Source organism: Chiloscyllium plagiosum, chromosome 3 (assembly GCF_004010195.1).
Source record: "Chiloscyllium plagiosum isolate BGI_BamShark_2017 chromosome 3, ASM401019v2, whole genome shotgun sequence".
Classification (NCBI taxonomy): Eukaryota; Metazoa; Chordata; class Chondrichthyes; order Orectolobiformes; family Hemiscylliidae; genus Chiloscyllium; species Chiloscyllium plagiosum.
Window position 1 is genome coordinate 32807539 of NC_057712.1, and position 12368 is coordinate 32819906.

The following is a 12368-nucleotide window of genomic DNA, read 5'->3' on the forward strand; positions in this document are numbered from 1 at the left end:
GGGAAATGAGGAAACTGTTGAAGTCCATATTGATGCCCTGGGGTTGAAGTGTTCTGAGGCGGAAGATGAGGCGTTCTTCCTCCAGGCGTCTAGTGGTGAGGAAGCAGTGGTGAAGGAGGCCTGACCTATCACCATCATCCCCTCCCCCACTCACCCATTGTACTCTATGCTACTTTCTCCCCACCCCCACCCTCCTCTAGCTTATCTCTCCACGCTTCAGGCTCACTGCCTTTTTTCCTGATGAAGCGCTTTTGCCTGAAATGTCGATTTCGCTGCTTCTTGGATGCTGCCTGAACTGCTGTGCTCTTCCAGCACCACTAATCCACTTCCTCCAGCAGCTCATTCCATACATACTCCACCATCTGTAAGAAAAGATTAACCCTTAGGTTCCTTTTAAATCTTTCCCCTCTCACCTTAAACTTATGCTCTCTTGTTTTTGACTCCCCTATCCTAGGGAAAAAACCTTAGCTATTCACCCTATCCATGCCTCTCATGATTTTTTAAACATCTATAAGGTTACCTTCCCCCCCCCACCCCCAACCTCCAATGCTCGAGGGAAAATTGTCCCAGCCTGTTAAAGATGTCAGCTAAAAGTTTTGCCAGAGGGCAGTGCCTCCTTGCCACCAAGTTGTTAGCTCTCCATCCACAGCAAGGGCATGGAGCTACGGCAATCCCCAATGCAGTGGAATCTTGGATCTAGTGACCCAGGTATGCCAGGTGTTTTCACTAGAGTTGGACCTTGGTGAGGGGGTGTATTGTTGGCTTTGAAAGGGCTGGAGGAATACCTATGTTGGACAAGATGTTCAAATGGGAGACACCCCCCACCACACCTCCAACTCCTACATGCAAAAAGGTCACCAGTTTTCACTCAGCAGCCTTGTTGTACCACACAGGATCAGCCATCTGGTAAGATGACAATGGCAATATTTGATGCCTTATAGAGCCAATCAATTAGCCACTTCATGTTGTCATTGATCCAAACCATCCAATGCTGCCTCCACTGTAAATTACCAATGTCAGCATGTAGGCAGTTGGCTTGACACCTCTGCCATTGTAACCAATTTGATACTCAGCCCCAACCCATCTCCTTGTCAGCCCATTCCCAAGGAAGGACATCATAAAATTCCAGCCATGATCTTGTCTACACTGAAGACCAAATACAGATTGCTCAATCACTTTGCTGAACCTCTTCACTTGGTCCATGCGTATGACCAATATGTATGACAAAAAGCTTGAAAATGACAAAAACCTATTTCTCTTTATTGAAGCCTATCTGTTACTTCAAATGAAATGTAGCGAGAGAAGTGTGTTGCTATTCCTTATTTGATTTTCATTCTCCATCCTACCATCATCCTAACCTGCCTGTCCTCTGTCCCCTGTCCTTTTTCTTTTGTCATTTAGAGCTTCTCTGGATTTTGTTACTCATTCCGTTTGTGTCTCATTTAGGAGTGTTGTCATCCTTTTTGTTAATTAATCACTCGTGCCTTCCCTTCTGTTTTTCCTTGACCTCCCACTTGCACCTCCATTTTATCCCTGGCTCTGTATTTGATTATAAACCGTTAAATCTCCGACTTCTTTCAGCTCTGACAAAAGGTCATTGATCTGAAATGTGAATTCTGTTTCTCTCTCCCAAGATGCAACCGAAACCTGTTGAGTGTTTCCATGTTTTCTGCTTCAATGTCAGAACCCAGTCTTATTACATTGAATTAACCGTATTTGATTAGATATCTGTACTGTGGGTTCATTGTTCTGTTCCCAGGCTTAAAACTCGAGATATTACTTCATTTTTATTATTGACACAAGAGAACATTTTCTTTTGTACCAGTTTTGTGCTTGAGTTTAGATTCTCAATTGTTTTTAGATTTTAATTAAATTTGGCCTTACATTCACAAAGGTTCAGGAATCCTCTATGTCATTGAAATTACCTTATTTTATTCTAAACTGGTCACACAATTGTACCCCAGACGTTTCACCTCGAGGTGAATACTGAAAATCAGTTGAAAAAAACAGAAGCACCATTGGCTTTTGAGCCAACCAGAAGAATGAAATAGGGCACATTTACTGGGAAATTTACAGTCTGTAAAGGAGACCGAAATGACATTGTGTGTTTGGGCTTGGTTCATGCACCTGGTAATGATGGAGAACTGTCATTCATGCCTCCAGTGTTATCCATTGAACAGAAAGTGAGTACACTTGTTTCAGATTATGTTACTTCATGCAAAGCCAAATACCATGGTTATTCTTGAAATTGTATCGCCTTTTGTTAAAAATAAATAAATGGAATGAAATGGAGGCACTGGCCATTTTTGTGTTTTGGCACAGTGCACTGTCAGTTTGATTGTCTTATTCCCAGATGATTATAATGAATTTATTTTCATTGAAAAATCTTCTGGGTATGCTGAAAGACCAAGAATAAGCTTTTCAGTTTGATGGTCATCTTTTGCCCTGTTTATTAATTTTATTTGGAAGTATTTTATAAAATGACAAAAAGCTTGAAAATGACAGAAACCTATTCCTCTTTATTGAAAGCCTATCTGTTACTTCAAATGAAATGTAGCGAAATGTGTTGCTATTCCTTATTTGAATTCTTGCTCTTTGTATTTAGCTATGTTTTGGTGAGTTTTTCTCAAATAGCACAAATAGCTTGAATGGAGTTTGAAGTGAATTAATTTAGCAGTAAAAAGAAAAGATTTTGCTTCCACAACATGTCGATAAGGTCATAAGTGACACTTTTTTTTCTTTTCTTGTTCCTTACCTCAGTTGAAAGAGACAAGTATTTTTCCCACCAACGAAGGCACTACAAGGAATTCCGATTTGATCTCACACAGATTCCTGAAGGAGAGGCAGTAACAGCAGCAGAATTCCGAATTTACAAAGATCGAAGCAACAGTAGATATGAAAATGACACCTTTAGGATTACTATATACCAGGTTCTTAAAGAGTATTCTAATAGGTATGTATACAATTAGTAAAGTCATATTATTAAGCTGTCATCCTCAGACAAGATTGCTTGCCTATTGGGAAAACTGCAGGAGAGTGGGACTAAGTGTGTACAAGACATTGGTTAGGCCACTGTTGGAATATTGCGTGCAATTCTGGTCTCCTTCCAATCGGAAAGATGTTGTGAAACTTGAAAGGGTTCAGAAAAGATTTACAAAGATGTTGCCAGGGTTGGAGGATTTGAGCTATAGGGAGAGGTTGAATAGGCTGGGGCTGTTTTCCCTGGAACGTCTGAGGCTGGGGTCGGGGGGGCTGACCTTATAGAGGTTTATAAAATCATGATGGGCATGGATAGGATAAATAGTTTTTTCCCTGGGGTGGGGAAGTTCAGAACTAGAGGGCATAGATTTACGGTGAGTGGGGAAAGATATAAAAGAGACCTAAGGGACAACCTTTTCACACAGAGGGTGGTACTTGTATGGAATCAGTTGCCAGAGGAAGTGGTGGAGGCTGGTACAATTGCAACATTTAAAAGGCATCTGGATGGGTAAATGAATAGGAAAGGTTTGGGGGGTTATGGGCCAAGTGCTGGCAGGTGGGACTAGATTGGGTTGGGATATCTGGTCAGCATGGACGAGTTGGACCGAAGGGTCTGTTTCTGTGCTGTACAAGTCTGTGACTCTATGATTCTAATTGGATTGTGTCACAATTGCAGAGACAGAATGAGCTGACTTCCTTCTTACTGTTCTTGGTATAGTACATGTAGTTTTTTAATTCATGTTATAAACTTGATTTAAAAATGATGTACATTTGACCAACTACAATGCAATTTATTTTGTTCTCTTACATAGTATTAGACCAATGGCTTGTACTCTTTGAAATGTGGAAGAATGAGAAGTGATCTTATTGAAACATTCAGGATGCTTAGAGGGCTTGACAGGATAGATGTAAGGAAGTTGTTTCTCATTGTGGGAGAGTCTAAAACCAGAGGGTGTAAAGAATTGCTCTTTTAAGATGGAGGTGAGGGTACATTTCTTCTCTCGGGATAGTGAACCTGTATAAATCTTTATTGCAGAGGGCTGTAGAGGTTGGGTTGTTAAGTTTATTGAAGAGATACATAAAATTTTGATCAGTAAAGGAATTGGGGGGATATGGGGAAAAGTGAAGTTGAGGATTATCAGATCAGCTTTGATCTCATTGAACAGTAGCCTTGATGGACTGAATGACCTAATTCTGCTCCTACATCTCATGGTCTTATCATAATAATTGGAAAGAACATGACAGTATCTTACAAATATAGATTCAACCAACAATTAAAAATATTATTATTAAAAATATTAAAAACAATTCTAGCTTTTCTGAATGGTGACCATTTCATAAAATAATTTCTTGAATAACACTTCTGTGTGTGATCAAAGATACAAAATAGTGAAGGGACTGTGTTGTCAACTGTGTCAATTGGTAATAATTCTTGAAAAGCTGAGTAATATGTTGTTTTGTTTAGTCATCTTATGATATGGTTACCAAAGGAGAAACTGGAGCCATGGAAAATGAATGGTTGCTACCTCATTAGAATGTGCAGTGTTCAACCCCATATGTCAGTAGAATTATTTGATTCATTCATATCTCAATTTAAAATACCAAAGCATGAATGAAAAAAAGGAATTATATCAAGTACTGTAAAATGAATTTCAAAATGAAATAGTTGCAAACCTGAGCCGCCATTATAAGACAGTCACACAGTCCGCAATGGTGAGTATTTGGCTCTTTTATTGTCAGGTTGTTCTTCATGCATCTCCATACGCACGGGCTTATTTGTGAAGCACTAGACAAAGATAAATTGGCTGTGGTGTTTTACTATATCTTTGAAAAGCAGTGAGGTTTTTAGCTCGAATTGACTTTTACACAACAGGCCCCACAGTACTCAGAATGATTTCTTGCTACATGTTTTGAGCTGTTTACCATCTATTGTTGGTCCTATTGTACCATTATTTCTAATTCTCACTGTATTACTCTGACTGTCCTGTTGTAAGGAGGTATGACTAGAGTACTCCAATCTCCTCAATCTTGGTCCACAATCACAAAATATCACTTCTCCCTGGAGTTGCCAATCAACACATGTTTGGAAGGACAAGAAGTTATGCTTCATTTAATTAACTCCTGCATATTTGAGCTAATGAGGACTTTCAAGGTTGGGGAGAAAGGAGTGTCTGATACTGGCAATGGAGTGGAGTGAAGGTGTGGGGGGAGAGAAGGGGTAGGTTTATCCACTCCTTGAGTGCGGGATCTGAATTCTGCAGTGGTAAAGGCTGGGGGTTTTGGATGAAGGCTTTTTGAAGGCGGTGGTGGTGAAAGAGCTAGGGGCATGTGGAGAAATAAACAACAAACACACAAAGACAAACAACACAAATTAGGCCAGCATTCCTCAAGGTCCTCTTAAATTATTATTGTTGTACATCAGTGTTCTTTCCAGCCCCCTCTTTTCTGAGCATCTTTCCCTTCCTTGGGATCAGCCTGTTGACTCAGGTTAGGATCATGCAGGCAGCTGTACGATCCCATATCCTTCTTGTCTCAGCATGTTTCCCTAACTTGGGAACAGCCTGTTGACTCCGGGTAGGATCTTTTATAATTTTAGGTTCGCCTAGGATCCTGTAAACAAGGGATCCTGCTGACTACACCAAATTGTTGAAAAAAATCGATCCATTCTTGAGGAGTGGTCTCTCTCTCTCTCTCTCTCTCCCCATGATATCATGTTTTAGTAAAATTTGTCAATGCTCAAGGTCTGAGTCCGGGGAATTTCTTCAACAGGGCAGTAATGCAGAAACCTCTGGGTAGAGAGGTCGCAGTTGTCATGGAGAAATCAGACAGGTTGTGCCATGTGGGAGTAGATTGAGGTGGAATCCAATCGCAGGATTTGAGGAGCAAATGTACTGGATCCCGTAGGTTATTGAAAAGATATTTTGCTCCGATAATTTTCCCCTATTTGTAACTGCTGCTTTCCAAGGCCCAGCAAATCCAGAGTTAAGTTGGAAAGGTAGGGAGTGGGAGGCCTGCAGCATGGTAGATTAATTAAACTTAAGACTCTTGTGATGCAGTGCAATCGACCTTACCCCTGAGCCAGGAGGTCCTGGTTCAAGTCCTACCTGTACCATGGGTGGGTACTAAACTCTCTAAACAGGTAGACTAGAAAGACCAAATGGATTCTTCAAGAAGTTGATGTTCCTGCAGTTGTCGATACATTTTGTCTATTTTCATTTATATTTGTTTCAATTAAATAGCCTCAACAAGCAAAACAATTTTTGTAATATCCAAACTATCAACCTGCCTGACAGCAGTGAGGGTGGAGTGGGGGATCAGTATCCTGATTTATTTCAAAGTTTAGATTAGATTAGATTACTTACTTACATTTATTGACAGTTAACTGTAAAATCAAAAACCTTACACTAAACAGCCCATTAGTCACTCCTGATCAGGATTGTTTGTTTTAGGTGGTTACACTTGAAAAACCATCTGAGGAGACATGTCTAATTAATTACAGCTTTTCCAGCAGTTCAAAGAACACACTGGAAACACTGTCAGTACTGGATCCCGTAGGTTATTGAATTTACTGTGTTTAAATTCCTATTCTGACCTAAACCCACATGTTTTATTGGGGCTAAAATTTCCTTCTAAAATTTCAGCACCTTGTTGAGTGTTTCATGGGATCAATAATTTATTTTCTGTATCAATGTTAATAACAAGTCTAATGAAGACATTCATTCTGTGAGTCATTGGTTATCGGTTGATGCTGTGGTTATTTATTATTGAGTGCTCCTTTATATCTACGTTTTTCCTTTCAATGAGGTTTAATTTATTAATCAAGATTACTTTTTTCTCTCTGTTGGACTTTTTCCCATCTCCTGGCCTATGTCATCCCATTTTAAGGTACCCCTTTTGAGTATATTTAAGCTTATCACTGCAACTAGCTCCACAGACACAAAGGGCCACCTTGGGGGTCCCTTGCTTTCCTGTGTTTTGCCCCACACTGTTTCAGTTCAGTGCACTTGGCAATCAGACTGGTACCCGACTTCTAAGTTATACCACTCCTGTGTCAATGTGCATGTGAGACTGGTGACGTCAAAATGGCAATAGCAGCATCACTATCCCCACAGCCTTTCTTTTCCGTTCAGTGTTAGCATCAGACACACTGACGTTATTCAATGACAGCAGTCTGATGCAGAGCAGAGCATTCACGCCATCTGCATGGCTTACCCACAGATTCATCAGGGCACCTCCAATTGCATGAGTGAGAGCCCCTCCACTTCCTACAACCTCAATACAGAACAAAATTATAATTCCAAAGCTCACCTTGGGAAAGGAAACAGCTGGAGTGTCTGGAATATGCAGAGCTGGAACATCTTGTATTGTGAATGAATGACCTGAATCATTCTGTGCATTTCAACAGATTGCTTCATCAAGGAGTTCTTCAAGAAGTTGATGTTCCTGCAGTTGTCGGTACATTTTGACTATCTTCACTTATATTTGTTTCAATTAAATAGCCTCAACAAACAAAACAATCTCTAATATTGAAGCAAATAACTGAGAATTTTAAGCTTGTACCACTTGTCAAGGGTGGCATATTAAGGGGAAGGAACAAATACAATAGAATCAGAAATCCTGCCAATCTAATGGCAAATCCACTTACCTTAACGTAAGTAACAAAACTATCATACTTTGGACATTTTTGTTGTCTTTACAGTTCACAGTAAATGTGACATAATTTCATTTATTGACAGTTAACTGTAAAATCAAAAACCTTACACTAAACAGCCCATTAGTCACTCCTGATCAGGATTGTTTGTTTTAGGTGGTTACACTTGAAAAACCATCTGAGGAGACATGTCTAATTAATTACAGCTTTTCCAGCAGTTCAAAGAACACACTGGCCATTAGTCAGACATTTCACATTTCAGACTCCAGAAAGAGTAGTAAATATAATTTATTAGGTAGTGCTCCTTTTCATTTGACCACTCTGGGAGAGGTAGGTCAAGGTCACTCCAATTATCTGATTGTTACCATCTTTGGTGCACCCAGGGGAGGTGAGAAATGTTCTCCTTGTGTGGCCACTTTAGCATTTGTAGCTTTGCAGAATTACAGGGTGACAAGGCTTGAAGCTGCTCAATTAACAACATTGGCTGCCTGGGAGTAACATGTTGCTGGAAAAGCGCAGCAGGTGAGGCAGCATCCAAGGAACAGGAGAATCGACGTTTCGGGCATAAACCCTTCATTCCTGAAAAAGGGCTTATGCCCAAAACATCGATTCTCCTCCTCCCATTTGGATGCTGCCTGACCTGCTGCGCTTTTCCAGCAATACATTTTTCAGCTCTGATCTCCAGCATCTGCAGTCCTCATGTTCTCCTGCCTGGGAGTAACACCAGGACTGATAACATTGTCAAACGATTCGCTTCCCTTGGCTGTGATATGCTCTGAACTTTACTGGAGGTTGCATTGTAGGTTTCTGACATTATCCTGGGGGTACCACACACCAAGAAAACCTTTTATGGACTGCTTTTATGGACTGCTATGTAGAAACTTTGGGCTTGTAATTGCTGGTAGGTGTGATGGAGAATGGGAGTGGGTACAGAAGTTGGGACAGAACCAGAAAGTGATTGATTAATGACACATGTACAGCACTTTACCATTTCTGATTGGGGAAGGATTACATTTCTACATGCCTTTCTGAGCACTGTGAGATTATTCTTTGGGGTGGGGGGCACAGTGTGAGAGGCACTTTTGAAGCTGTCCCCCACCTCAAGAACCCCACCACCTTTCAGCTTACCAGAAATGATTTCTGATGATGTCATGGGGGTCAATGTTTCCAATCCACCATTGCATTTTGTAACTTTTGTGTTCCCATTCATTTATTGAAATAAATATTTACTCACGCGCCACACTTTCTGCAATATTTATTGCATGAAAGGTTCTTTGGTGTGTTAGCTTGGCTGAGTGTGAAGCGTTCTTGTCTCCAAGTAAGGAGGCAGTGGATTCGAACCCCACTCTGAAAACTACCGTAAACTGAGTTTGTCTTTTAACTGAGATATTGAACTGGGACACAATTTGCCCATTCAAATTAATGCAAAAGATTCTGTGACGTCACTTGAAATGAGTCTGATGTCCGAGGAAATATTTACCTCTCAACCTGATTTTCCAAACAGATTGCCCTGTGACTTAATGCATGGCCATCGTCATTAATAATTGTGAACTGTGTTGAAATGCACAAGGATGTGAAATATGTTCTATAAATGTGACCTCTTATTGCTATCTGTTGATAGACAATAAAACTCATGCCTGGCTATCTTTCCTATCCTCTAGGGATGCTGACCTCTTTCTGCTGGATGACAAGAAAATCCGCGCGTCTGATGGAGGATGGCTTGTCTTTGATATCACTGCTACCAGCAATCACTGGGTCGTAAACCCACACCATAATCTGGGCTTGCAACTTTGTGTGGAAATAATGGATGGTAGGTTATCCATTGAGCTAATCAATAGAGGGTAATTCTTAGAATTTCGATCTGGGAGAGATCACCTTTGAAAGTGTTACTATTTTAGATGCTTTGTGTAAATTGCATCCCTGGTGTCCTAGCCAATATGCTCTTTTTCTGTCATTGTCTTATGATGGACAATCTGGTTTTCATCACTCTGCTGTTTGTGGGAACTTACTGTGAGCGAATTGGTTTCTGAAATTACAGAAGTGACTACTCTTCAAAAGTACTTTTTTGATTGTGAAGAATGTTGTGTTGCGGTGAAGGACATCAGGAAGAAGGTTAGATGGATCACTTCAGGCTGGAGATAGTTGAACAGACTTGATCCTTATCACTCACTGGTCTGGGGTTGTCATCGTTGGGGGTGGGGGATGGGATGGTGTTTGTGGAGCCTCATCATTTTGTTGGTTGTTCAATTCTCCACTCCTGGTTGTGCTGAAGGTTTAGTCTAGGTAACAGTGTGATTAGCAGCACCCACTGTGATGGTGTCTCAGGACACATTAGAGGTGGTGAGAAAGGAAGGTAATGGGGCAACCTAACCCCAGGAGACTCTCACACTTCTTGCCACCACAGCGATTGGGTGCTGGATGAGAAGGTTCATTGGCAATTTGTCGCTGATTAAGTGAGCAAGTGGTCACTTAAGATACTTAACTTGCCACTTGCCTTTCCCTGTCATTGAGAAAAGTGGCTAGTTTTCCAACTAGAAAACCAGTATAATCTGTCTGTTACACTGTGGGGGAATGGGGTCTCCATTTGCCCCAGTCTGGGGGCCAGTCTCAGGCAGGGATGAGGGCAATAGGTCAACCTCTCTGTCCTTAACTCCAAGACCTCCGATGTCCCTCTTCCTCTTTGCCATTTAAATGGCTCAAGCCAAGGCCTTCTGTCACAGTATCTAAGGCACACAGACCATAACCACTGCTGATTGTTAGGACAACCCGTCTGGTTCACTAATGTCCTTTGGGGAAGAAAACTGCCATCCTTACCTGTTCTATACTACATGTGACTCCAGAGCTCCACTGATATGATTGACTCTCAAATACCTTGTGGGCAATTACAGATGGGCAATAAATGCTGGACCAGCCAGTGATGCCCACATCCCATGAATGACAACATTACATCTTTCTGATGAAAGATCATCGACCAGAAATTTCTGTCTCCACAGAATTCTCCCAGACTGCTGATTATTTTTAGCATTTTCATTTTCTGTTTACTGCTTCTGGTATGCATGTCATTCTGTAGCATCACCAGGTTGGCATCTCGATCATCAGAGTGTTAATTGAACCTGACTTGGTTGCATGCCTTGCTTGTATTGGATGGAGTCAGAAGTCACACGACACTGGGTTCTTGTCCAACAGGTGACCTGATGAAGGAGCTCCAAAAGCTTGTGACTTCAAATAAACCTGGTGGACTATAACCTTGGTGTCATGTGACTTCTGATTTTGTTCACTCCAGTCCATCACCAGCACCTTCATGGGTAGGAAAGGTACAATTATAAAGTAAAATGCTGTCAACTCTGCATGAGTTCTGTCCATGATGGATACTAACGAGCTGGTATGGTAGTTGTAAAGGGTGGTATGTGTGGCATGTATTGGCATTAAGTTAGTATGGGGTCTATTGGGGTGATGGATTAGGCAGAGTGACATAACATGGCATGTATGTGAGGGGTAGGTCTTGGAGGGATTTATTTTGTTTTCTGATTTTTCTTTAATTAAACAGAAACACCGTCCTGGTGTACCGAGACAGGCATTCTGCACAGCCCACCTCCACACCTTCCACCCTTTGCACTCATCCCAGGATTTTCCAGCCTGCATGTCAAGAAATCCCAGTGCATCATAATTAAGATCCAACTTTCTGAGCCATCTTTTTGTGCATGGAGTCTGCGAAATGAGGAAATGCCAGGTTCCTCCAAATCTGCGATCAGGTCTTTAGTCATCAAATAACATAATCACCATGGTAACATATACACCTTACAAGTTTTAAAAGCAGTACTTAAGTTTGTGACTTGAAGTCACTAGAAAATAGAAGAGTTCTTGGGAATGTTCCTTGATAAAGTTTTGTTCTTGAGGTGCTCCCAGAATTGAAGTGTAGATTCTGGGGTATTGACCCAAAGATACGGTGGAACGGTGGCACAGTGGTTAGCACTGCTGCCTCACAGCACCGGAGACCTGGTTCAATTCCCGCCTCAGGCGACTCTCTGTGTGGAGTTTGCACATTCTCCCTGTGACTGCGAGGGTTTCCTCCGGGTGCTCTGGTTTCCTCCCACAGTCCAAAAATGTGCAGGTTAGGTGAATTGGCCATGCTAAATTGCCCGTAGTGTTAGGTGTAGGGGAATGGGTCTGGGTGGGTTGCTCTTCAGGGGGTCAGTGTGAACCTGTTGGGCCGAAGGGCCTGTTTCCACACTGTAAGTAATCTAAAAAAAAGGATGTAAACTAGGAAATGCCCAAATAACATTCAGGCCTTTCTTTAACATTGCAAGTAAAACAACACATTACAGTTTCGATCGTGTCCATGTCCATGCTAGTGTTGCCTGCCATTAACTTCTTTGTGGTATTTAATACTTGCATAACTTGCCCACCCTGTGAGTAATTCAGTGGGTGCAGCCATTGTTGTCTAGGTCTCAGGACCTCACTGCCTACTGAAAAGTTAATTGTTAGAATTTGTCCAATTTCATTCATTGAACAACCCAGATGGCCTCCGGCTTCAAAGACCGCAATATCCCCTCAGACGTGGTTGACGATACTCTCCACCGCATCTCCTCCAATTCCCGCTCCTCCGTCCTTGAACCCCGCCCCTCCAATTGCCTCCAGGACAGAACCCCACTGGTCCTCACCTACCACCCCACCAACCTCCAGATACATTGTATCATCCTTCGTAATTTCCGCCACCTCCAAACAGACCCCATCACCA

The 12368-nt window shown here is 41.7% G+C and overlaps 1 protein-coding gene across 1 annotated transcript in view; it reads left to right on the plus strand.

Annotated features, from left to right (window-relative positions):
• bmp5 (bone morphogenetic protein 5) overlaps window positions 1-12368 on the plus strand; it is a 177968-nt gene that overhangs the window by 118031 nt on the left and 47569 nt on the right. Inside the window, exons 2-3 of the mRNA XM_043687437.1 lie at window positions 2761-2953; window positions 9292-9440. Coding sequence (XP_043543372.1) covers window positions 2761-2953; window positions 9292-9440 — 342 coding nt within the window. The remainder of the gene's footprint in view (window positions 1-2760; window positions 2954-9291; window positions 9441-12368) is intronic.